Source organism: Megascapheus bottae, chromosome 15, assembly GCF_031878675.1.
Source record: "Megascapheus bottae isolate mThoBot1 chromosome 15, mThoBot2.hap1, whole genome shotgun sequence".
Taxonomy (NCBI): Eukaryota; Metazoa; Chordata; class Mammalia; order Rodentia; family Geomyidae; genus Megascapheus; species Megascapheus bottae.
The window spans coordinates 42,927,576-42,952,982 of record NC_143523.1 but is presented as its reverse complement, the minus strand read 5'-3'; the positions used below and the strand labels follow the sequence as shown (position 1 = coordinate 42,952,982).

The window sequence follows — 25,407 nt, the reverse complement described above, 5'->3', positions numbered from 1 at the left end:
GGCTGCCCATTATCCACGCATGCACAGCTTCAGGCTGCTGGGCCCCATGAGGCTTTGCCCCTGGGGGGAACCCCCCCCCACCTATGACCCAACCCAGCAAGCTCTGTACTCACTGGGGATGCAGCTTGTAGAGTGTCCCGTCCACCCCCACGGTCACATTCAGATGGTCCAGCCCTCTGTTCTCACGGATCTTGTCCACCACGGCAGCCATGCCTGCACCACACAGCTGAGCGGCTCGCTTGGACACAACCCCGCACACCATCTTCACCAGGATGCTGTCGTCACACGTGCTGTTCAGACCCAGTTGCTGAAGGATGGCACGGACCTGGAGCAGCGCTAACCGGTCACTGTGGTGGACAACCAATAAAAAAAAATCAGGGCCGGAGCTAAGGTTTAACATTATTATACCAACTGAGCGAGGTCAAAAACCAAATGTAAGAAGAAAAGCAAGGAAGAAATGCTGATACAGGCTGCAACTCGGATGAACCATGAAAACATTCCACTAAGCGAAATAAGCCAGATGTTGAGAGCAATCTACATCTCCACAATGGACCTGAGGCACCGAGAGCAGCAGAGTGCATAACCCTTACCTCTCAATCTGAGAGAGAAACTTGGTCTCAAAGATGCCCCGAGTCTTGAGTGGCTCAGAGATCTGTCCTCGGAAGAGGAAGCCTCTCTTGGTGAAGTCGATCAAGATGTTGCGAACAATTTCACCCAGGTACATCCCACTGATCATCTTCTCATACCTGGGACAAGAGAAGGGGCTGGGCGTCTATGCCGAATGATCAAAACCACTGCTAGCTCTCTACTAGGCTCCTCGGTCTCAGCCACTTCAGATCTCTTACTGTCCCCATCCCGGGCAGAACCACAGAACTGCCCTGTGGTGACCCAGGAGGCAGAGTAACAGGAAGGACCGCCCCCAACACAAAGCCTGCAGAAGTCATGTCAGCTAGATGGTATCCTCCCATGGACTTCCTGCTTTGACCTGGCTAAATCTCTATGGCCAAGGGCCCTGTCCCCAGCAAGGCCTGTGGTGCTCCCCATGTAGGGTCTGCCTGCCTGCTTCAGGCTCCCTCACACCCCCATCCTTTTCCTTCTTTCTGGAAGTACACAGCTCCCTGTCTCCTTCTGTCACCACGGCAGTGACTGACAACCCTGAGGGCAGGGAGAGTGAGGCTCACTCAGATGCGAGTTCCAGGGCACAGTCCAGCATGGTGACAGGCCGTTGGCAAAGTCCAAGTCCCTCTGGTAAATAAGCTCTGAGGCTTAACGGGGTAAAAAGACAACAAAGGAAAATTCCTGTGTTTCTTTCAAAGTTCTGGAAACATCTAGAGGGCCTACTAGCACAATGCCACATGTTAAGACCACACAGACCAAAAAAAAGACAAATTGGTTGGTCACAACAGTGCTACGGTCAAATGAGAGCCCATCTTCCTGCTCCATGGACATGACTTGGGCCAGCTTGTTCTGGCTATCACTGGATGGCCTGATTTTGAGGGAGTTGGGATAAAGAGCCATTCCTTTCAATTCTGAGTGGACACTGCCATTTCAGTACAGTCCCCCAGTAAACTGCAAAGCTGCAAACGGCCACTAGGTGGTGTATGAGTTTGCAATGGCATGGGAGGAATTGAGACGGGGACTAGAGATAACACCCTGCCCTCATATTATTCCAATGGGGAGGAAAAGCAGAGCAATTAGAAGGCCAGAAATGAATCAGAAGGACCAGTTCCCCAAGCCTCTGACTCCACCTCAGTCTTACTAGAAACTTCTTCCACTGTAAAAAGGAAGAATGCAGCTCAACACTCTCCTTCTCCCTCAGCTGCTTCCTCTGCCAGACAGTTACCTCTGCTTTCCAGTGTTTAGAGAATATTCGTCCACCGTTCTGTCATATTCGGTTCTGATGTCGTCCAGACACCCATTGTCCCCAAAGGCACCCCATTCCATGTTGATACACATTAGACCCTGGGTCCCTTCCAACATTTCCACGTTCCTCATTTCCTCCATGTAGCAGGCGTTACAGCCAGTACCTGCAACACACAATGGGGTGAATGATGAGGAAGGCCTGCAGCTGAGCCTGAGGCCTGGGGTCTGGGACTGTACCAACAGGGAAACACATTAGAGAGGAACAAAACTACAGCTTCGCTTTCCCCCAGGTTCTCTAGGAAAACCACAAAATAGAACTTGAGAATCTAAGTCACACAGAAAGCACCTGATACCAAGATATCTTGACCACAGAGTGAGTGTGTGTGTGTGTGTGTGTGTGTGTGTGTGTGTGTGTGTACGCGCGCACGCGCTACTACTCAAACTTGAACTGAGGGCCTGGGCACTGTCCACGGTCCTGAGTTCAAGACTGGCACTCTGCCGCTTGAGCCACTGTTTCATTTTCAGCTTTTTTCTGGTTACTTAATAAAAGTCACATGGGTTTTCCTGTCTGCTGCCTTTGAACCACAATAATCAGATCTCAGTCTCCTGAATAGCTCCAGCAACACCCACACTGACCTGGGCTATATTAATGTCTTACAACAAAGGGAAAGTCACTGGACTCTGGCACTAGCTCCCAGGTAAGGTAGAGCTGCAGGCCAAGGATGCCACCCACTCCACACCCAGGTCCTAGAGACCAGGCCTTTATTCTAGGTGGGAAGGGATGGATTTTCAACACCAAGAGGACAATTCAAGTACATGCCCTGGAGCCAAAGAGACCCAAAGCGCTTGGTCCTTTGGTCATTTCCATCAAGCAAGGGCTCAGAGGTCACTAGACTACAAGGTTGTCTGCACACATGTATCTACTAGTGGTGGAAATACAGACCAATGAGAACCACCAATGAGTCTTCTTCATGCATGCAAAGGGTTCTCGCAGCTATTTCCCCCACTTTTTCTTGTTCAATTAAAACAAATATTGGCTCAACTTCCACCTTGAGAGATTCTCCTTCTGTGAGACCTTTCAAAACACCTTCCATCATCTTAATCCCTGTAATCTATATGGGAAAAGGACATGACTCCTTTGTCCTTCCCCTCTTTTGTAACCACTTCCAGCCTGATCCTCACCCCTCCAACACATCCGGGAGCCCCACACAGCCCCAGTTGGCTGCCCTGCTGACACTCAGCCTTCCTCTCTCCAGTTAGAGACCCTTGCAGGACACCTACCTACGATAAGTCCAATCTCACAGGTGGGCTCCTCATAGGCGCAGGTCATCATCGTGCCCACTGTGTCGTTGACCATGGCCACGATATCCAGGTCAAATTCCTTTGAAAAGAAAGGGCCGCGGTGTTAGAGCAGCAGCAGCTGAACCTAGGCTTGAGTCCTGTTATTTCAGCAACTCTGGAGTCAGGAAACATGGTGTATTCTAGAAGCGGGTTCAGAATTCCAACATGATTACTCTTTATGTCATGCCAGCAGAGCAGTCGTGTTTGACAACTGAGCTCTAGAAAATCACGTTCGTTACAATGTGGTGGTCTAGCGGATAGAGCCAAGCTACGCTATGTACAGCTAGCTGTCAGGGGCTGGCTGCACTTTTCTTTTCTTTTCTCTTTTCTTGGGGGCTTGGGGCTCAGGGCCTGAGCACTGTCCTTGGACTTTCTCAAGGCTAGAGCTCTACCACTTGAGCCATAGTACCACTTCCGGCTTTTTTCTAGGTATGTAGTTCCAATGAATTGAACCCAGGTATTCGTGCATGCTAGGCAAGCACTCTATCACTAGGCCAAACTCCTGGCCTTGCACTTTCCTTTTTTCATTCATACAAGTCATGATTTTTCCTTTCTTTAAAAAGGAGTAGGAGTAGTGTACAGGCACACACAGTTGTAATCCCAGCCCTCGAGAGGCTAAGGCAGAAAGATGGTGAGTATGAGGCCAGCCAGGGCTATTATAGGGTAGAAAGTTCTTGTCTCCAAAAAAAAGTATTTTTTTCAATACTTTAATAACATGGTTTATTGGCTGGCAGATGAGAGAAAAATGAAGAACTTCTACAGAACCTGATCTTCAGATCTCAACCTCCTGAGCAGCAAGGATTATAGGCATGAGCCACAGCTTCTGGCTTCTTCCAAATCTTTACAAGCTGGCATAATTTGGGGGGGGGGTGGGTCATGGGGTTTGACCTTGGCCTGGGCTCTATCCCTGAGCTCTTCAGCTCAAAGCTACTGCCCTACCCCTGGGCCTGGGCACTGTCCCTGAGCTTTTCAGCTCAAGGCTACTGCCCTACCCTTGAGCCAAGCCTCACTTCCAGTTTTCTAGAGGTTAACTGGAGATAAGAGTCTCAGGTCCTTTTGTGCTTGGGCTGGCTTTGAACCTTGATCCTTAGATCTCAGCCTCCTGAGTAGCCAGGATTACAGGCGTGAGCCCCTGCACCCAGCAATGGCACAATTTTATAACCCCCCCCCCAAAGTAGTAAACAGCTTTTACCAACGTTGTTATAATAGTTACCTCTCTCCTTTTTATTGCATCCCTTAGTAAAGTGGCTACATCATGACCAACGCAGTCCGTTGCCTTAAAGCCTTTTGTCCAGGTGACCAGGATGCCCTGAAACACGAGAAGCACCGGCACAACCTAGTGATTAAATGTTCCAGGCACCAGACAACTTGGTGATTAAACAACCCTCCCTGGTAACAGCTATCAAGGCTTCCATTCATAAACACCAGGGTAGTGAGCCAATAAAAAGCAGAGGCCTGCAGGCTGGCTCTTCCCCACTGGCCTGTGTGATTCATAATCCCCATTTCATGAATGGAGAAAGTGAGGCGTAAGGTTCGTGGATATGAGGATGTTGTTTAGTGGTGGAGACCTTGCCTAATATGCACTGGGGTCTTGGGTTTGATCCTCAGCATTGCAAAAATATTGAAGCATTAAAAAAAAAATTGGTCCCAAGTGCTGGTGGCTTATGGCTATAATCCTAGCCTCTTAGGAGGCTGAGAACTGGAGGGTCATGGTTGAAAAACCAATGCAGACAAGAAAGTCTATGAGAGTTCATCCCTGATTAACCAGCAAAAATGTTGAATTAGAGGCATGGCTTCAGTAGTAGAGCATTAGCCAAACAAGCCAAGCTACAGGCAGTCTTAAGTTCAATCCCTGATGCCAACAAATAAATATGTGACTTAAAGATTTTTTTTTTTTACAAGAAAGTGGTAATGGTGGACCATTCTTAGCCTGATTCTTAGCTGGGTAACATCCATGGTGTGAACAAGTTATTCCCCAGAAGTGTTTGCTGACCATATAAACTAAAGAAATGCAAATTTTCTTAACATTGCATTACACCCAAGGAAACTTTAGGGGTGGCTGAACTAACGTCACAGATTTGCTGGATTAAAAGAGTCACAGATGTGCACTACAATAAACAGCATTAAAAAAAAAAAACCAGGAAGCTGAGCACAGTGGTTCCAATCTCATGTGTAATATTAGGCAGGAGGGTTTCAAGTTCAAGACCAGCCTGGGCTACGTAGTCTAATCTTGACTCAAAAAAGAAACAAAGGGGCCTGGAGTTTGGCCTAATGGTAGAGTGCTTGCCTAGCATGCACGAAGACCTGGGTTCAATTCCTTGGTACCACATACATAAAAAAAAAACATCTTCCTGCTAATATTTGGTGGGGAAAAGGTACCACAGCATGCAGCTGCACCACATCATCTTATGTGGCCCTGCACTGCTGCTCAACATGGCTTAGTCCTGGCCTGAGGCCCCCTCCCCTGGCCATGCTTCCACTGGTACCACACAGGCCACCTGAAGCTCTGCAACAGACAGGCTGATTTTGCCCTGAAGACTGCACTCTGCTCCCTCAGCCTGCAATACGCCCACTCCACCCCAGACTCAGCCCCACTCTACACCCCCATCCCCACCCCAGCCCTTCCTGACAGGTACTAAGCTCAGGTGAAAGTGTGGACTCCCCAACAGCAGCACCATAACCCTCTGTCTGTGCCTAGGGCTTGAATTTCCATTTACTGAGCAACTATTACAGTGATTCTCTGCTGACAGAACACTGCACTAGGCAATGTTCACGCAGGTCTTGGCTCAAGGAGCACACACTAGCCAAAAAGAAAAACAGAGCTACCAAAAGTGCACTCAGAGCTACAATGAAAGAAGCGATGGAGTAAACAGGGAGGGCAGCAGAAGGCGAGGCTCTTCGTGATGGAGATTCCAAAGGAGCAAGTGCTCTCCTTGACAGAAGAGCAGAGTCTCAGGATGTGCCTGAAGCGGGGGAAGGAAGGCCTGGGTTGACCCCAGGTGACCTGTGAGTTAGTTCTAGATACCCAGGTAGGATTGGGAAAGGCCTCACAGCATAGGCCGCCTGGGCCATGGTGAGCCTGCGCTGTCCAGGGTCCTGACACCCTCCAGAAGAGACTCACCGCATCCAGACTCGTCTGCTTGCAGGGGAAGGAGAAGGTGAAGCCCAGAGGCATCCGGGGCCCTTTTATTCCCATATAGTCCAGGAAGTCAGAGATGCAGGAGACGATGTGGTCAAACAGCTTTTAGGAGACAAGGAGCGATCACTAGGGCTCTCTTTGCTTTTACACTTAGAGCACACAAGTGTTAAGTACACACGTACACGCACACACACACACACACCACACACAGAGGTACTCTCATACGCTTGCAGCATGAGGCCCTTCAAGACTTTCGCAGGCCCCATTACCACTGAGAGGGCATGGCTGAATGTACCCAATCCTGTGGCTCACAAGGTCCTAGGCACAGGGCTGTGACCACCACATGAGCACCAGCGGCCACGGGCCCTGTGTGTGGCATAGGCATTCTGGGGTGTAAACTCAGGGCTACCTACCTCCTCCCCGGTGCCCTGCATGATTTCCACAGGAATGGCATAGATCTTGTTGTGCATCTCCACTGTTCTCTTTTTCCCACTACGGATTTTCACCAGCAGGACACGGAAATTCGTTCCTCCAAGATCCAGGGCCAAGAAGTCACCATGCTCTGTTACAGATATCAAGGAGAACAAAGAAGGTTGCAGATAGCTGAGTGCTTCTAGGCAGCCAATAACCCGAGACTCCAAATTAGCAAGAAGAGAAACTGCAATTCCCAATCCTGTCACTCCACAGTGCAGGCTCAGAGAAGGGTGGCCATGGGACTCTGACACAAGAACCAGGCCCCATTAAAGGACAAAAGGTCTCACGAGTGAATCACTGTCACAATGAACAAGTTTCACATGGACAATTAAACAGCCTGGCACAATACACTGATTTTAGGGAACCTCATATAAGAATGACTAATTTGTATCAATGTGAATTATTCCTCCTTTCCTACACCAACCTCTGTAGCGTGGCTATGCAATCTCCAACCAAGAGATGCATCTTGGATCAAGAGAGTGCAGCAAAGCCAGACACAGGGTAGTTCAGGCTTGCAATCTTAGCTGCTGGGGAGGCTGAGATCTGAGGATTATGGTTCAAAGACAGCCTGGGCAGAAAAGTCCATGAGACTCTTATTGCTAATTAACTAACAAGAAACGAGAAGTGATGAGTTAGAAGAGAAGGGAAAGAATGATGAGAAAGGTGACAGTGATCGAGATGCATTTTGTTTCCACAAACTGACATGTTGAACAGAAACTCCTTTGCAGAACTACTTAAAGATGAGGAGGAGGATAATAAGCTGGAGTAGCTCAAGTGGTATAACGCTAGCCTTGAGTTAAAAAAAAAAAAAGGCTAAGTGAGAGCTTGAGGCCCTGAGTCAAAGCCCCAGTACTGGCACACACGAATTTACTTATACATGTATCACAAACACTGACTGGTAAAGAGCCACCCCAAAAATGACCTCTAGCCTCTGCCATATCCTGCACACCTAACCCACGGGACGATGAAACTCCCCGAGCCCCACTGTCCCTAGGCCATGGCCACGTAACCCACAGCCCCTCACCTGTCCCATCCGGGGTGCTCCTGACAAAGGAGGGCAACATCTTGACGGAGGCATTTTCGTGTGTCTCCTTCCCCAGCCCGAGCTCCATCTCGGCCCGCATCCTGTCCTTCACCTCCAGCAGCATCTCCTTGGTGAGGCAGAAGCTGGCCAGCGTCTCCTCTATCTGCCGATGCTGCTCAGCCAGGCGATACGCCACCGCGGTCACCATGGCGGCTCCTTTGCCACTGCCGCTCTCCGAGAGGAGGAAACGCACATCCGTGTCAGGCACCAGGCGCCTCAGAGTCTTGTGGAAGCGCCGGGAATACCTGGGGGAGAGAGGACAGGGAGGAGCACTTTAGCAGCCCTGGGCTACCATTCACGACGCGTTCACTCCATGCTCTACAGTGGCTTCTTGTCTTCATGCAAGTCCTATTCGTTGACTGCAAAAAAGGCAACATGCAGACAAGTAACGGAAGAAAGAATACCCGCCTCCATCGCATGAAGGAGAGGTTTCAGCTGCATGCCTGTGCCTCACACTTGGATCCTGCCCCAGCAGGAAGGTATGAAAAATTTCCTTTCCAGGGCTGGGAGTTTGGCCTAGTGGTAGAGTGCTTGCCTAGCATGCATGAAGACCCGGGTTCGATTCCTCGGTACCACATACATAGAAAAAAGCCGGAAGTGGTGCTGAGGCTCAAGTGGTAGAGCTCTAGCCTTGAGAAAGTCCAAGGACAGTGCTCAGGCCCTGAGCTCAAGCCCAGGACTGGCAAAAAAAGAAAAATGTCCTTTCCAATTAACTGGCAAAATGCCAAACTATAGGCATGGCTCAAATGGCAGAGCACCACTTGAGGGAGGGGGAGGAGAGAGGGAAGGGGAGAGGGGGCAAGGGGGAAAGGGAGAGAAAGAGGGCGGGGGAGACTATTTTGTGTGTACTGAGTATACAAGTTTGAGATCCCAAAGGATTTTGTCCTTCCACAAGATATACCACAGTGGTCAAAAACACAATACTCCAAAGTCAGATAAAAAAATGAGTGGACCAGGCTCACACTTGTAAAACCCAGCTAATCAAGAGGCTGAGATTTGAGGAACTCAGTTCAAAACCAGCCTAGGAGCAAAAGTCCATGAAACTTTTATCTTCAATTAACCAGCAGAAAACTGGAAGTAGTACTATGGCTCAAAGTGGTAGAATGCTAGCTTTTAGCAAAAGAGCTCAGGGACCGCACCCAGGCTTGGAGATCAAGCACCAGGACCGCTAAAAATTAAAAAAAAAAAAAAAAAAAAAAGAGGGCCGGGAGTTTGGCCTAGTGGTAGAGTAGCTTACCTAGCATGCATGAAGACCCAGGTTGGATTCCTCAGTACCCACATACATAGAAAAGCCAGAAGTGGTGCTGAGGCTCAAGTGGTAGAGCTCTAGCCTTGAGAAAGTCCAAGGACAGTGCTCAGGCCCTGAGCTCAAGCCCAGGACTGGCAAAAAAAAAAAAAAAGAAAAGTGAATCTCCCCCTTCTCCCCATCCCACACATATAAGGTGACCTTGAGTCAGTTACTTAACCTTAGAATAAACAAAGATCTTAATGTCTGGATAACAATGGCACGGAGTGAACTGAATGAGTCTATTAAATGCTGGGATTAAGAGAAAGGATTAATAAATTATTGTTCTTGTTTTTTATTTTCACTTGGCTCTTTTCCTCCCACTCCCTCACCAAAAGTATGGATACTGCTTGGTGGCAAGAAGAAAAGTTAGGATTGTATGACACATGGAAACTGGCTTACTGGGTCAAGGAATGCCTGCCCCCCCCCCAAAAAAAAACAGGAAAAAAAAGATAATCAAAATATTAACAATGTTACAGGCTTTCTTGTGCAAGAATTAGCCAATGGCTTAGGGATAAGAAAAACATTTATTCTTTTTGTAACTTTATGGACTGTCTATAGTTTCTATTCTGCCCCAAGTACCTGTGGCTCATGCCAATAATCCTAGCTATTCAGGAGACTGAATTCTGAGGATCAAGGTTCAAAGCCAGCCTGGACACAAAAGAAACTCAGACTCTTATCTCCAATTAACCACCAGAAAACTGGAAGTGGCACTGTGGCTCAAGAGGTAGGGCAGCAGCTGAAATTCAAGGACAGTGTCCAGGCCCAGAGTTCAAGCCTCACAACCAAAAACACAAAATCCTAGAGTGTAGTGAGGTGGACCTATACATCCCAGTTACTTGGGAGGATGAGGCAAAAGACGTGCTGTGTTCCCCAGCATGCGCTACACAGCAAGATATCCAGCTTCTTACAGGGGACGTGGGGTTAGAAAGAAATTCCAAAGGAATAGATAGCTAGTTGTACTACAATTTCACACACACACACGCACACACACACACACAACCAATATCTGAGGGTGTGGTGGGTTGTACTCTAGGGGGAAGCTTCTGGAAAGGAGAATGCAGGCCACATCTGTGACACAGGTATAATAAGGATGAAGGCAGACATGCTGTACCCAAGGCTCCTGGCCTTGGAAATCTCTAAGGAAAGTTTGGAAATGAAGAGAGGCAAAGTGTGTAAGAATCTGTTGAGGGTAAGACTTCACGGATGGAAACTCCCCAGCACTCAAGAGGCTGAGGCAGGAAAATCATGAGTTGAATCAAGGCCAGCCTTGGACATGGGGAGTGGAAAGATCAAGACCCAAACCAATGGGATACTGTTACTACTGTTCTGCCCAGAAGTAGGCACTGTCATGTCTGCCAAAAAGTAAAAAGAATAAAAATTTAAAAAAACCTTCCCTAGATGCACCAGTCTGACCTCTGGAGAAGGAGAGCCAGGTGGAATAAAGGGCCAACTCACTGTGGATGCGTCTTGTAGAGAGAGCCATCCACACCAACTGTGGTCCGCAGCCTGGGTGTTCCCTTGTTATCTCGCAGCCGGTTCAAGATGGCACTCAGTGTGGCTGCCACCAGGTTGGCCGAGCGAAATGTGACAATAGTGCACACATGCTGCACCGAGATACAGTCATCGTCGGAGGGCTCGACTCCCAGGCGGGTCAGGATCTCTTTGGCATTGTGGAGACCTTCTTTATTCCTGTGGGTTGGAGGCTAGCAGTTATGAGTTCAGGAGCGCACCAGCAGGGCCGAAAGGACAGGGAATATGGGACCCATGTGGAATGGAGTCTGTCAAAGGCCTGAGGAGGAGCTTCCTCCATAAGAAACGCAGACCGACTGGAGGAGAACTGTGCCCGATGGGGTTATGACATGCCAGGCACACAGATGAAAGTGGACAGACAAGACCACGTAGCCACTGAGCAGGTGGAGGAAGAACTTCTTTCAGGGCCTGGCAGTGGAAATCCCTCTTATGGGATATGAGAGTTGCTTTTGTATCTTTCCTGGTGGGTTTCAGCCATATTTTAATGTTCTGCTATTGCATGTCATCTATATCTTCGGTTGGATTTGTTCACAAGCACTTTCTAGTTTTGTTGTTACTGCACATAGTACCTTAACCTCTTTTTCTCTCTCACACATACAAGGGGAAACCTGGGTGAGGACTATGAAATATTCTTCTATACAGCTACACTTGAAATTCATTTAAAAATGATAATCTGGGAGGGCCGGGAGTTTGGCCTAGTGGTAAGAGTGCTTGCCTAGCATGTACAAAGACGCAGGTTCGATTCCTTGGTACCACATACATAGGGAAAAAAAGCCAGAAGTGGTACTGTGGATCAAGTGATGGAGCTCTAGCCTTGAGAAAGACCAACAGTACTCAGGCCCTAAGCTTAAGCCCAGCACTGGCAAAAAAAAAAAAAAAAAAAAAAGATAATCAGGGGCTGGGAGTTTGGTCTAGTGGTAGAGTGCTTGCCTAGAAGACATGAGGACCCGGGTTCGATACCACATACATGGAAAAAAAGCCAGAAGTGGTGCCGAGGCTCAAGTGGTAGAGCTCTAGTCTTGAGAAAGTCCAAGGACAGTGCTCAGGCCCTAAGCTCAAGCCCAGAACTGGCCAAAAAAAAGATAATCTTAGTTGAATGAAAACAAGTATAAATACAATGCTTTTCTATGATCCCCAGCTCTCTAAGCTCTCCTGTCACTCTCTCATTTGTATTGAGATGTATTTGAAGGCTCCATAGAGGCATTTGATTACATTTGCAATAGTAGCAAATGTTATATTATTCTTATGCCTTTAATGTCTTTTCCTCCCTTTCGAAAACCCTGGCTAAGACACCAGCACAATGTCAGTAAGAGAAATATCATAGTGATTTTAGGAAGAACTCTTACACATGGGAGCATGCTCTTTAGAGATAGCCTTTATTGTGAGCCATGTGCTTTCTAGACCTAGGTCACATGTATTTACGTTTTTTGGTATCAGAAAAACCAGTTGCAAAAGGCAGCCAAGAGGAAGGCAGGCATTTCTTGACCTTACCAATGACTTTGAAGTTATACCATAACCTCTTCCCCTCCCTTCCTAGCAGCCAACCAGGAGACCAAAGAGGGAAGGATGGAAACTCAGGGCTGGGGCTCTGCACCTGTTCCTGAAGCAAAGCACACAGAGGAGTAAGTCTCCAAACACTCCAGAGCCCAGGGCCTCTTCTATCAGGTAGACAGACATAGAAGGGTAGGGTCCAGTCAGCACCCTGCTTTGATGGCCCATAAGGAACCTATGCCTAGAGTTCACTGTCTTTGTGGTTAGTCACAGGCCTCTGTTCTCAGAGAGGTTGTAGGTAAACTTGATTTCATTGCTAATCAGTGTTGAAAATGTGGCAGTGGAGAGTGATTTGAGGCACAAGATTTAGGTTAATCCAAAAGAACTGAGTTTTCTTTAACATGCTAATGAACTTTGTAAATCTCTAAAAGGAAGCTAAGTGGACAGTGTTTGCCACAGATCCACGCCAGTACCACTTTGAAGTCTCCAGGGTTCTAGAAACACAGTCTAGAGAAAGTCAGGATATAGCAAGAGGAAATTCCAGGAACACAGACCTGGGTCTGACTAGCTGTGGGACTGTCCTGGACTCCTGGACTCAAATCTTATTTGTGTGTGTCTGAGTGTGTGTCTGTGTATGGGCGTGTGTAAAAATGCTTTCCTAACCAGGCAGGAAGCACTTGCTGCTATCTGGGCTCTCCTTCAAGGATGCCCACATAGTGCCTACCGTGAGAGCAGTGGGATGAAGGGTTGAGTGAGAGGGGATGGGCCTGGAGGTCCCTCCACTTGGATGAAGAGCAGCTCCCACCCCTGCCCCTGTCACCAGAAGTCCTCAGTATGGTACCTACTTTTCTATGGCCTCCACATCACTGGTGTTAAACTTCCCCCGGGTGAGCAGCTCTGGGGTGATTCGCCCTTCAAATAAGAGGCCCTCCTTGGCCATCTTGACCAGAATCAGCCGGACCAGCTCCCCCAGGTACAGACCACTGACCATCTTCTCAAACCTGCAGGAGAAAAGCACAGGCACCTGTCACATTTTCCTTTGCATGCACCTGGGCCATTAAATGAAGGGAGATAATGATGCCAACTGCAGAGGGCAAGACAGCCAGGTCCAGCCTGTGTCAGAGGACAGGAGCAGGCAAAGAGCTCTGTCTGGAGTCAGGGCAATATGAGCATCTAGAATGGAGAAAACTAAACAGAATATGATCATCCCTTAGGAAACCATCCACTCTAGTTTTGCTGTTGTCCTGCTTTCAGCAGGGTCTCACTATGTAGCCCAGATTGGTCTGGAACTCTTCATCCTTCCGCCTCAGCCAGGACTGCAGGTATGTACCAGTGAGCAGCCCCACCAATCCCATTACACAAGCCCAAGATCTTTCTCATTTGGCAATATTGTTCTCTTTTTGGCAATATTGGATTTTGAACTTAGAGTCCCACACTTGTTAGGGAGATACTCTACCACTTACGCCAAAACATCATCCCTCTTATGTTGTCTTTTTCCCGCCCCCCCTTTATCTGCTGGTCCTAGGGATTGAACTCAAGGCCCTGTGCTCTCCCTCAGCTTGCTTGCTCATAATTGGCTTGTGCATCACTATTGTGGGCCATGCTTCTAGCCCACAATTTTGCTCAGTAGAGCTCGAGTCTTGCACTTTTCTGCCCTGGTTGGCTTCAAACCATAATCCTCAGATCTCAGCCTTCTGAATAGCTATGATTATAGGCATGAGCCACCAGCCCTCAAATTATGCAGCGGTTTTTTTTAAAGGGCTGTCACTTCCATGACTCCATCATAAACTTGGAGCCCTCCTGGAGGAAGAAAATGGCCAGGAGATACTTTCCCCACTTTTCAGCATAGAAAGGGAAATGTCTTCTCAGAGGAAAGGCAGCCATTCCCTATGGGACTACTGTAAGACAAGTGTTGGTCACAGTCTTAGCATTAGTCTTCTTTCTAGCTAAAGGGACCAAGAATTTGCTTTGAAAAACCTCTGCCTCCCTACTGACCTTCAGGGACTAACTCTGGGTAGCTGCAGGCTAATCAATCATCTCATCCCACCAATGGGACAAACTCAAAAGAAACCAGCCCTCTTACGCGTGCCCTCCCCCCTCCGCCCAGGGGAAAGTGGCAGGATGGGTGATTCTGTAACTGCAGCAGTCACTACAGGCCTCTGCTTGCAGGATAGGTAGCCACAGGGAGACTTATTAAGGGCAAGATCCATCCCAGAACCAGTACCCTAGAGCCAGATTCAGCCCTGGGCCCTGGCTAACCAGGGGCCAGGAGGAATCCCAGATCCCAGAGAAGGCAGATCACAGAGCGGACCCACACTGAAGGCCTCTCCTCTGCAGGAGACCACTGGTGCCCCCAGGGCTGGCAGTGACAGAGCAAAACAATCTGCTCCAGTCACAGCCATAGCAGCCAAGGTTGCTGCTGAGACTTGAGGGCTGGCCTCACCCATCAGCACACACAGAGCCTTGTTAGAAACACAAGCCTCGTTGTTCTGGCTTCTGGCAGGATCAGACAGGCCTGCCCAGACACAGCCAGTGGAGGATCCCTGGCAGGAGGGAGCCCTCAGCGCCAGCTGCCAGGCTGATGGCAGGGCTCCTATAGGATCAGTTCCTACAGAGCTGGGTACAGCATGCCTGTCATGCCCAAGCCTGATTCCACAACTGCCTCTTCATTCTCTGGGCTTCAATCTCCTTACCTACGTAGTAGGGAAAATGACAGAGCCTTCCTTCAAGGTCACACAGAGAACATGGAGTAACACAGGTCAAATTCTGTGCTATCTGGTTAATAATGACCCTTCCTAGGTGTCTGTCATTCTGCTAAGGTCTTTATATACATTAACCTATTTTATTCCCATTACACTCTATGAAGTAGACATTAAGTCATCCCTATTTCACAGGTGAGGAAACTGTGGCACCAAGAGGTTGCAGAGCTTGTCCACAAGCATTGCTAACATGTGATCACGTCACATTTTCAACCCACTTAAACTGAACACTACTGTGCTGCTCTGCATGTACCATGGACGGCATCATTCAATTAGCTGAACAGCTAGCTCCCTCCCTAAAGTTCTGCTTGTCCTCCTATAGCTCACTTTCTCCCCAGGAGAGTAACAGAAAGATCTCAACACCAGCCTTCAGTGCCCTCTGTGTATTGTGTTATCATTTGGCTTTTCTAGAGGCACTCAGAACCACTGTTCACACACTCAGATACCAAGGCACCAGGGCCAGGCCAGGGATCTGTCCCTTCCCAGGCTCTACTGTCCTCATCTAACTGTAGAAGCCACCACAGCACTCTGCTGGGTCCTGCTCTGCTCAAGTCAAGGGTTTGTAGAGACCCAGGGAAATCTGCCTGAAAATAACCCAACAACTCCTGCCACAGCCCAGTGGTGGGGGCAGCAGAGGTGCAGCCTGCCTTGCTGATGAGCCTAGGAGGTTCTGGGCAGGCCCAGGGCTTGCATACTGATTAGAAGCTTCCTTGGTAGCACTGCCAGTCCAGCTGCCAGCTAGACACATGAGCAATAAAAAAGTACGGTTGACCACCAGTAATCCTAGCCACTCAGGAGATGAGGGTCATGATTCAAAGCCAACCCAGACAGGAAAGTCCACGAGACTCTGATCTCCAATCAACTACCCCCATTCCCTCCCCTCCCCCCCAAAAAGAAAAGGGACCCACAAGCCTACAGTAGAAGACAGGTACCTGACAAGAATGTAGAAGACCTAGAAATAAAGGTAGAAAGAATTTTTTTATTCTAGTTCTAGATCTGGAGCCAAGGTTGATGTTTTCAGTAGTACCCAAGATAGTTCTGTGTACTGTGTCCAACAATCACCACTATAAAGATCACTAATGAAGACAGTAGTCACACTGCTGCTGGGACAATACATTCCTCCAATGTATACAATAGGTCCTCTTTAAATGCTTACAAAATGGTCTGCAGTGCTCCAGAGCCTACCTGGACACAGAGAGCCTTTGCAAACCTCTCTTACAGTTAGATTTTACCAACCTTGGTTAAAAACTAGAACCACTCAGGAGTTTCTATGATACTGAGAACCGACCAGTGTTAGCCAACTGAACTGGAATTGGTAAGCAAGATGGGGTACCTGAGGGGGCAACTGAGAATCAGTACTTTTTAAAGGCCCTTACATAATTCTTCTGAGCACTCCAAATAGAAAATCAATCCCCAGACCAACCATCCTTGAAAGGTTTTATAACTGAAACAATTCTCACTGCTCACTGAAAATCTCAAACTTTCAAATAAAGCAGAAAACCCCAACCTTCCACCAGATCTGAACTTAACAGTGTCTCGGGCCTATTTTGTCCTGATATGGTGCTCTAGTAGTCAAATGAGCAAGCACCTTTCCCTAGCACAGAGGACCAAAAGCTTTGAAGAAGGGCACAAATATGCTTGAGCAAAATTCTCTAATCAACCTATTTCCAGGAACAAGTGATTTCAACAAAATTCCTCATTTCATCTGTCTTGTTTGGTTTTGGTGCTGGTACTGGGACTTGAACTCTGGTCTGGGGCACTGCTTTAGGTTGGTTTTGTGTCCTCTCATCTCCTATCTCCAGTCTTCCACTCACTGCTCCCTGTGTCATAGTTGAAACTAGAAGCTGAGGGCAAGGACTCACAGTTGCTTCCCAGGGTTAAGCGATCCCCGGTCCAGCTCCCTGTCAAACTCAGTGCGGATGTCTTCCAGGGACCCGTCGTCCCCGAAGGCCCCCCACTCCGTGTTGATGCACATCCTGCCCTCGTCGCCTTCCACCAGGTCGATGTGCCTCAGTTCCTCCATGTAACAGGCGTTGGTGCCAGTGCCTGTGAGAGACAGTGTGGGAAGCTGCCACCACAACAGCAGAGAAAGGCTGCACGGGGGGCTGGGCACAGGAGGGAAGGGGCGTTACCGATGATCAGGCCAACTTCACAGTGCTGGTCATCATAGCCACAGGTCATCATGGTCCCCACCGTGTCGTTCACCACAGCGACAATATTGGCATCATAGTCCTGGGGACAGATAACGAACGGGGAGTTACCACACGCTCGCACATGCACGCACTCTCTCCCCAGCTTAGGGAAATCTGGCAGGTGCACTCTGGTTCTCCTAACCGCCATTGCACTGATGTCGGGGTGGGGGGTACTGGCTTAATTGCTACCAGGCTTCAGATTATTTGGATTAAAGAATAGTGATCACATGCTGAAAACTGCAGTCTCCTTAATCATCCAGCTTAGGATTCTTTGGGGAGAGGATTTTGCTCATGGAGCCACATTCTTCCACAAACCCAGTGCCTCATGCCTATAAGAAGGCAGCATCTCTGCTCTGTTCCAGCCCCGGCAGGCTGCACCTGGGACGGCAGCTCCCCAAAGCCACAAGTCCTGTCACAATCATCCCTGCCCTGGGCCCTGCCTGTGGGCATCACATCTGACAGCTCAGCACCAAACCACCCCTGACCTGCCATATGCTGCAGCCTCATCTCTCCTCTACAAGACTCTGTCTACTCTCTCTACTGTCCCCCAGAAAGTTCCTTAAGTCCACTACAGGCTACAGCTTCCCCTGCCACACCCCATTCTGCAAAGCCCAAGAGAAATTACCCCTCGCTTCTTGATGGCTTTGTCCAGCAGCTTTACCACATCCGTCCCTTCCACACCACTGGCTTTAAACCGCTTTGTCCAGGTGATCAGGATGGCCTGCGAAAGAGCATATGGGTGGGACAAGGGCCAGGAGCCTCCATACCCCGTGACCTGGGACAGCTCCAGGACAGGGATGAAGCAGAGTAACACAGGGTAAGAGCCTTCCTTCCTCCAGACCACATCTGGGGGCAGAACCACTCTGTCCATCTCCTACATCCACACGATGGATTTCTCTGGGAGCAACCATACAAAAACCAGCTCCTAATCTCCAGCTAGCACCTGAATAAAGCTAAGGGGCAACTGGTACTAGAGTGCTATACATTGTACAATTCCTCATGGGTAGCAGCTCTGTGTACAGAAACATATTGGTTTAAAAAATAGCAAGGCTAGGTGTCTGTGGCTCATGCCTATAACCCTAACTACTGAGGAGGCTGAGATCTGAGGATCAATGTCAGAAGCCAGTCCAGGCACAAGACTCTTATCTTCAATTAATCACTGGAAAACCAGAAGTGGTGCTGTGGGCTCAAAGTGCTAGAGTGGCAGAGCTAGAGTTCAGGGACAGCATCCAGGCCCAGAGTTCAAGCCCCATAACAACAACAACAACAACAACAACAACAAAGCTCAGCATTGGTGGCTCATGTCTATAATACTAGCAACTCAAGAGGTTGAGAACTGAGAATGATGATTCAAAGCCAGCCCTGGCAGTCCATGAGACTCTTACCTTCATTTAATCACCAAAAAGCCTGAACTGGAGCTGTGGCTCAAGAGAAGAGCACTAACCTTGAACAAAAAAGCTGGAGACATCACCCCAGGCCCTGAGTTGAAGCCCCAGGAAAGGAAGCAGGGAGGGAGTGAAGGAGGGAAGGGAGAGAAAAGGAAAGGAAGGGAGGGGCCCACACTTACAAGAGACTACATTAGGGTAGGTGAGTCCTTGGGTAGGTTTATGGTTCACTCAGAAAGAACCATAAACAACTATGGTTAAGCTAGGGGTGGCAAAGTCCCTGGATACTCTATTTGCTTCCCTCTGACCTGCCAGCTCTCCTGCCCATTTCCAACTGGGCTGTTTTCTTCACTTTTCTGAAATCCCTTCTGCTCATCCCCAATAAGAGAGCTGGTCTAAATCTGGACAATCTTAGAGGCCCCAGCCTCCTAGATGGGGAACCGCGAGTATGATACACTGGATCCCTGGCAGACAGAGGGAAGCCTGCCCCAGATTAGAGGCAAGGCTGGTAAGTGGGTCTTGCCATTGGCTCCTTCACTAACCCTTTAAGGGGCATCTGCCTCCTCTGCAAAGCTCCAGTGCCTATGAAGAAGTCCCACCCCCTTGGCCACACCTGGCAGGATCAGGCCACATTCTCTCCCAGGGCCTGGCCCAGTGCCATGAGTCACTTATTCATCACTGAGGAGCCATTTCAGTCATCTGATTGATTGATGCAATTTGGTATTTTGAGAGAGGACATTTGCATAACTTCTATTACAGTACATATACTGTTATTATTTGTTATTAGGGATGGTCATTAATCTCTATGACAAATGTATAAACTCCATAATAGGTATGTGCATAGAGAAAAAAATCTTCTGAGCTATGCACAGTCTGGGGTGATGGGACATAATCCTCCACATATCAGGAATATTACTGTTCACCTTTGGGAAAAGGAAAGGGGAGACACCCAGAGGCCAAGTTGATCAGAATGCCTTGGATGGGTCAGCGCTGACCACCACAGGGAGTGTGGATGGCCACAGTAGTCCTAGACGGATTAAGGATGGGCCAGGAACTTCTCCAAGGCCTTTAAGGGAAAATGCCAAATGGAAGGTGGCGCCTGGGACCCTAGTCCAGGATCTCTATTAGCTCTGTAACCTTTCAGAGCCTCAGCTCTCCATCCTGAAATGCAAGGCGTGGCCCCTGCTGCTGATTCCCAGACTGTACAGGTAAACAGGCTTCATGATTATGGGGTCCAGGATGTGGCTCACAGTACAGTGAACTAGTGACAAGGACAAGCCTGCTCTCTCAGGCTGATGAATCTTGGGCAGGTTGCTGACCCCACTGAGCCTCAGTTTTCTCATCTACAAAGAAGGGATAACCAGCATATAGCACAGTGTTTAAAGATTGTGTGACCTGGGCACGGTGGCTCAAACCTGTAATCCTAGCTACTCAGGAGGCTGAGATCTGGGGATCAAGGTTCAAAGCCAGCCCAGGCACAAAAGGACCTGAGACTCTTATCTCCAATTAACCTCTAGAAAATGGGAAGTGGAAGCCTTGACATGAAGAGCTCAGGGACAGCACCCAGGCTGAGTTCAAGCCTCATGACCCACAAAAAGAAAAAAATAAAAATAAATAAAAGATTGTGTGAGATACCTGTGAAATGCACATTAAAGCACCAAAATTATTAAAATTCCTAATATGAGCCTAATCACAGAGAGAGGGGTGTGTGTGTGTGTGTGTGTGTGTGTGTGTGTGTGTGAATGGTACAGGCTACATCTGTTCCTTCTGTGCTTTGACAGTTCTCAGAGGTACAAAACAAGGGCTTCTTAGGAGGCCATTGTACATCCTTGGTGAACACATAACACACGTCAATCAGGAAGATGGTGTAACAAGTCACCCAGCTGACCAGCAGGGGAAGCCAGGCCTCGCTGATGCTGGAGCAGTGAGCAGCACAGGCTATGGAGAGGTGCCGTGACCCCTGAGGGAGGAGGGGCCTGAGCAGACGCACAGTCACCACATGTATGGCTCTGACAAGAGGCCTCTGCCACCTGTCTCCATCATCACTGAAGCCTCATGTACTTTCCTTCCCCTGCTTACATTAATAAACAGTCCCGGCTGGTGGCCACAAACACCATGACGTGTCTCTACGTACACATCAGCAACTCAGTGGAAAGAAAAAAAAAGACACCCAACATGTCCTATTGCTTTCTTAAGTGATCACACATGCAGACCATCCTATAAGCAACAAGGAAAAGTGGTGGCGGACAGAGCACAACGGCCCCGAGTCATCCTTACCTCATCTATTTTAGATTGTCGGCAAGGGAAAGAAAATGTGAATCCCACAGGTAAGTTCTTGTCCTTGATCTTTCTTTTCTCCATGAAGTCCCCCAGGCACTCAGCAACATGATCGAATAGCTAGGAAGAACGAGAGAGTACAGTCAGATAGGAGACAAGGGAGCTGACATTTCAGCTGGAAAATGTCCATAGAGAAGGAGCACATCTCCCTGAGAGGCCAGCCGTGGGCCGGCATAGCTGTTGGGAGGCATCTCAAACCCTCAGAAGGAAACAGCCTTCAGCAGTCTATGTGTCATCGGGCACTGGGAAAACTAAAAACAATGGGGAAAACAAATCAGTGTATCTCTCTATGACATACTGACTGACCACGGGTCTCCATCGACCACCTCAGTGCAGACATCTGGCTCCTTCTGTTAAATCCTGCTCCCTCTAAATTCCCAGATCTTGACCCACTGCTGTGATAGACGATCTTCAGACCATCACATTTTTTAGTCTTTGGTTGGAGGATACTACACACAACACACACACACACACACACACACACACACACACACACACACACACACACATCATACATCCATCCTAAGCTCACTGGTTTCCTACCTATTTCACCAGTACTCACATCAAGAAACCCAACAGTGGGTTGGGGTGCAGCTCAGTGGTAGCATTCTTGCCTCGTGTGCACAAGGCCAGCTACCCTTGTGGGCCTGCTATCAGTATTCCTGACTTCTAATCCCAAGGTTGATTAGTTCTTCCTGTTTATCTCATTTCCATACAGAAATAAGGTAGGACGTGCTCTTTGGTATCTGTGTAAATCATCCAGAGCGAGGGGTCTTTATGGACTGTTCACAAAGTATTGTCCACAACACCACTGCAGTTTTCTGATATGGAAACACTGTATCAGGAATATTTGCCTATTTAACAGCACATGACCGATGATTCATTAGGATACAGACATCTTAGAAACCCACTAGAAAGAGTTCCATAGCTTCAGCATGGAAAATGCCAATGGGTGAAAGACTGCCTTCAGTGAGACTGCCACAGAGTTGCTCAGAGCCCAGGCAAAGGCAGTGAGGAAAGGGCCGGCCAGAGTCACCCCAGCTGTGCAGTACAAGCTCCCACACTAGCCCATCTTCTATATAAGTTTTCTTGGATGGGCTTCCTTGACAAGGAGCTTTAAGCTTATTATGGCCACTCTTGTCTTTCCAGTGCCCCTGACCCAGCTTTCAGGTTGGACTCTGGTGCCAGGATAAAGGAAAACCTGGTCATCTTTTATGTAGGAGCCTCATCCTGAGTCATTATTAACACAGATAATGGCACTGCTGATAGGAGACCTATCAGTGCTCCCTGGAAGAGCCGGGATAAGCTTTCTGTGACCTATTTCACCCTGATACAAACCCATTACTAAGTTGCTCCACACCCCTCCCCCCCTTCTGCACCAGACACTCCAGGCACCTTTGCTGCAGGTCAGTCAGAAGGAAAGGAGCAGAGCTGCTGGAAAAGCAGGGAAATAACTGGGGTTGGCAGGTGCAGAGTCACAAGGGCCCTGGACCCAGAGCCTGGATCCAAACCAGCTCCCCAGGGTGCTCTGCTATGAAATTTCTGAATATTTCCCATAATGTAGCAGAGCTACAAACCAGCCCAAGGGGGCAGGAAGCAGGCCTGGGCTGACTCAGGACTGGCTAGGAGAGCCACCAACTGCAGCCTCATGCACATAAGGTGTCAGTCCACCCAAAAGGCAACACCCATTCCAGTGACTCACCTGCAATAGACAGTGCCTCCTTTCATGCTTTCTGTGGTCTAAAAAGCTCTGAACCCAAACCCTAGGGAGAAAGTTCACGACTACAATTGACCCTCATTGACTCTTGGACAAAGAAAGGCTGGGTGGTCTGCTCCAGGTCCCACCCAAACTAACTTAGAAACAGTTCCAGGAGCCACCCACACAAACAGGAACAAAGAGGCAGCCAGAAATGAAGCTTCCTGGGTTTCACCTCCAAGCCTATCCCAGAACCAAGGGGGCCTCCAGAGATCTCAGCTGTGAGCCTTGAGGTGAACATGTTCTCCCCACAGAAAATGCCTGGCAAGCTCTCAACAGTTACCCTCAATGCAGCCCTAATACCGAGTAAGCACATCCTGGAGAGATGCAAAGGCCCAACAACAGGCTCCAGGGACCCAGAGTTAACTAAAAATAAGAGAGGCGTAAGGGGTTTGCAAAAACTCTGGTGACAGAGGGAGAGACCCACCACTCACAGCCAGACAGGCCCCCTTCCTGGTTATGCCCAATGGAGGATGACAGTGCTCCTGCCCTAGAGATCCACCCAGGTGGGAAAGTGGTGAAAGAATGGATGAGCAGCCTCAGGTATAAGGGTAAGATGACAGTAATTTCCAAAGCAGAATCTGCTTTCTCCGCATGCCAAGGATCCACAGCAAGAAGCCCCAATACCTAAGCTGTGAACCTTACTCCTGTCCAACAAGCAGCCTCTCTGTAGGGAAGCATGTTTCTACCCAATGGCTATGCTAAACCTGTGCTAGGGAACACACAGCACAAATCCTCCAGCCCAGCACCTTCACCCTGACGAAGCCCAAGCCCCACTCCACAACACCCGTTTACTCAAGACAATGGACAGGGCACAAGCCAGACCCATCACACTGCTACCCCTTCTACCCAGGAGTCCTTTATGTGTGCACTATGTCAGACTCCAATAAACACTACCAGGGACTCAGAGCGCCACTCTTTGGCAGCCTGGTCCCGAAAGTGTCCCAGGTGACATCAACCTGAAGGAAATAGGGACCCACCTGGCTTCCACTGCCATGCACAATGTTCTCTGGAGTGTCGAAAGCCTCAGACTCCATGTGAACATTCTGGTTCTTCTCATGATTCACTTGCACCCTCAGAATTCGAAACGAAGATCCGCCAAGATCCAATGCTATGAAATCCCCCTTTTCTGCAGAGGGAGACAACAAGTATCACATTAGATTTAAACATCAGGAGGAGAATACATGCCTGGCCACCCCTTGGACCCAGTCCTGTCTGCCTTCACCCTCAGGGCAGGAATCACATGACCTTCATCCAAACCCTGAGCTGCATGAAGTGGGCAGAGAAAGTTTACCTAGCCAGGTAACTGAGAAAGAAAGGGCTTCAAGCGATTTTAATGGCCCCACTTCCAGCAGAGGAAGCAATACAAAGACTGACTTCGACTTCCTCTACTTTCTCATCCCATTTCAAAACCAGCACTCTGGTAGCCATAGATAAAAATCACACAGCATTTCACTATGAGACAATGCCACACCTGAGGTTGCCCTGTGCCCTGGGGTCCATCCAGGTGTCTCAGCTAATCCACAACTTGGCCTATCTCATAGAGTTGTTTTCTCATAGTATACTAATAGAAAATCTGCACCTACCCACTTTTATGTGTTAAGTGCACTAACCATGTTAAGCAACCATCATGACTTGTTTTCACCCATCCAATAGAAACCCATAAAGCATTAATCTAAAACTTCCCATGGTAGCTAGCATCTCATTTTCTATCTCTGAATTTCTGGCTGGTTATCTTCTAGGTATTTCATGAATAGAATCAGATACTAGTCTTTTTGCTTCCACGACTGGCTTCTTTCACTTAATAAAATGGCTTTAAAGTCATCCAGGTTTTAAAGTATTTTTAATTCATTCCTGTGTCCAGATACTATGCCTGGAGATTACACGTTGTATTTGTTCATCTGCTGCTGGGTGTGGGCTGGTTCCCTGCTCAGCTATTCCAAGCAAGGCTCTCACAAGCACTGGTTCACAAGCTTCTATTGTGAGGACATTTTTGTTTCCCTTGGCTACAGCTCCCTAGGGGGATCGCTACTATGTCAAATGACAGAGCATGTAGCTTATAGAGAAACTGTCCTGTTTTCCAAAGCTGCTACCAATGACCTCCAGGTTCTCCACATCTTCAGCATCACTTGCAACTTCCACTTGCATTTCTCTGAACACTAACAGTGCTCGGCAGCTTTGTTCCTGCTTACTAGTCATTCAGAGACCGTCTGGCCCATTCAGGTCATTTGTTCACTTAAAAAAACTGGGGCCAGGAGTTTGGCCTAGTGGTAGAGTGCTTGCCTAGCAGGCACGAAGACCCGGGTTCGATTCCTTGGTACCACATACATAGAAAAAGCCAGAAGTGGTGCTGAGGCTCAAATGGTAGAGTTCTAACCTTGAGAAAGATCCAAGGACAGTGCTCATGTCCTGAGCTTAAGCCCAGGACTGGCAAAAAAAAAAAAAAAAAACTCATTTGATTTGGTGCCAGAAACTGGCTCACACTTGTAATTCTAGCTACTCAGGAGGCTGAGATCTGAGAATCAAGGTTCAAAGCCAGCTTGAGCAGGAAAGTCCATGAGACTCTTCTCTAATTCATCACCAAAACCCCAAAAGTGGAGCTGTGGTTCAATTAGTAGAATGCTAGCCTTCAGTAAAAAAAAAAAAAAAAAAAAAAAAAAAAAAATAACCCTCAGGGTCAGCATCCAAGCCCTATGTTTTGAGCCACAATACTGGCATCAAAAAATTTTTTTTGTTTTAGCCACTCTAGTTCTCTTGAGCTTTCTAAA

General features: G+C 48.4%; 1 protein-coding gene across 2 annotated transcripts in view; it reads right to left on the bottom strand.

Annotated features, from left to right (window-relative positions):
- Nucleotides 1–25,407, bottom strand: part of LOC150054226 (hexokinase-1) — a 78,708-nt gene that overhangs the window by 2,279 nt on the left and 51,022 nt on the right. For both annotated transcript variants that reach the window (XM_090346465.1, XM_090346466.1), the window contains 15 exons: nt 23,620–23,768; nt 20,824–20,943; nt 17,787–17,882; nt 17,102–17,201; nt 16,832–17,015; nt 13,056–13,211; nt 10,645–10,878; nt 7,842–8,146; nt 6,757–6,905; nt 6,326–6,445; nt 4,418–4,513; nt 3,145–3,244; nt 1,844–2,027; nt 591–746; nt 114–347 (listed from right to left, as the gene is read on the bottom strand). In XM_090346465.1, the coding sequence (XP_090202591.1) occupies nt 114–347; nt 591–746; nt 1,844–2,027; nt 3,145–3,244; nt 4,418–4,513; nt 6,326–6,445; nt 6,757–6,905; nt 7,842–8,146; nt 10,645–10,878; nt 13,056–13,211; nt 16,832–17,015; nt 17,102–17,201; nt 17,787–17,882; nt 20,824–20,943; nt 23,620–23,768 (2,383 nt within the window). The remainder of the gene's footprint in view (nt 1–113; nt 348–590; nt 747–1,843; nt 2,028–3,144; nt 3,245–4,417; nt 4,514–6,325; nt 6,446–6,756; nt 6,906–7,841; nt 8,147–10,644; nt 10,879–13,055; nt 13,212–16,831; nt 17,016–17,101; nt 17,202–17,786; nt 17,883–20,823; nt 20,944–23,619; nt 23,769–25,407) is intronic.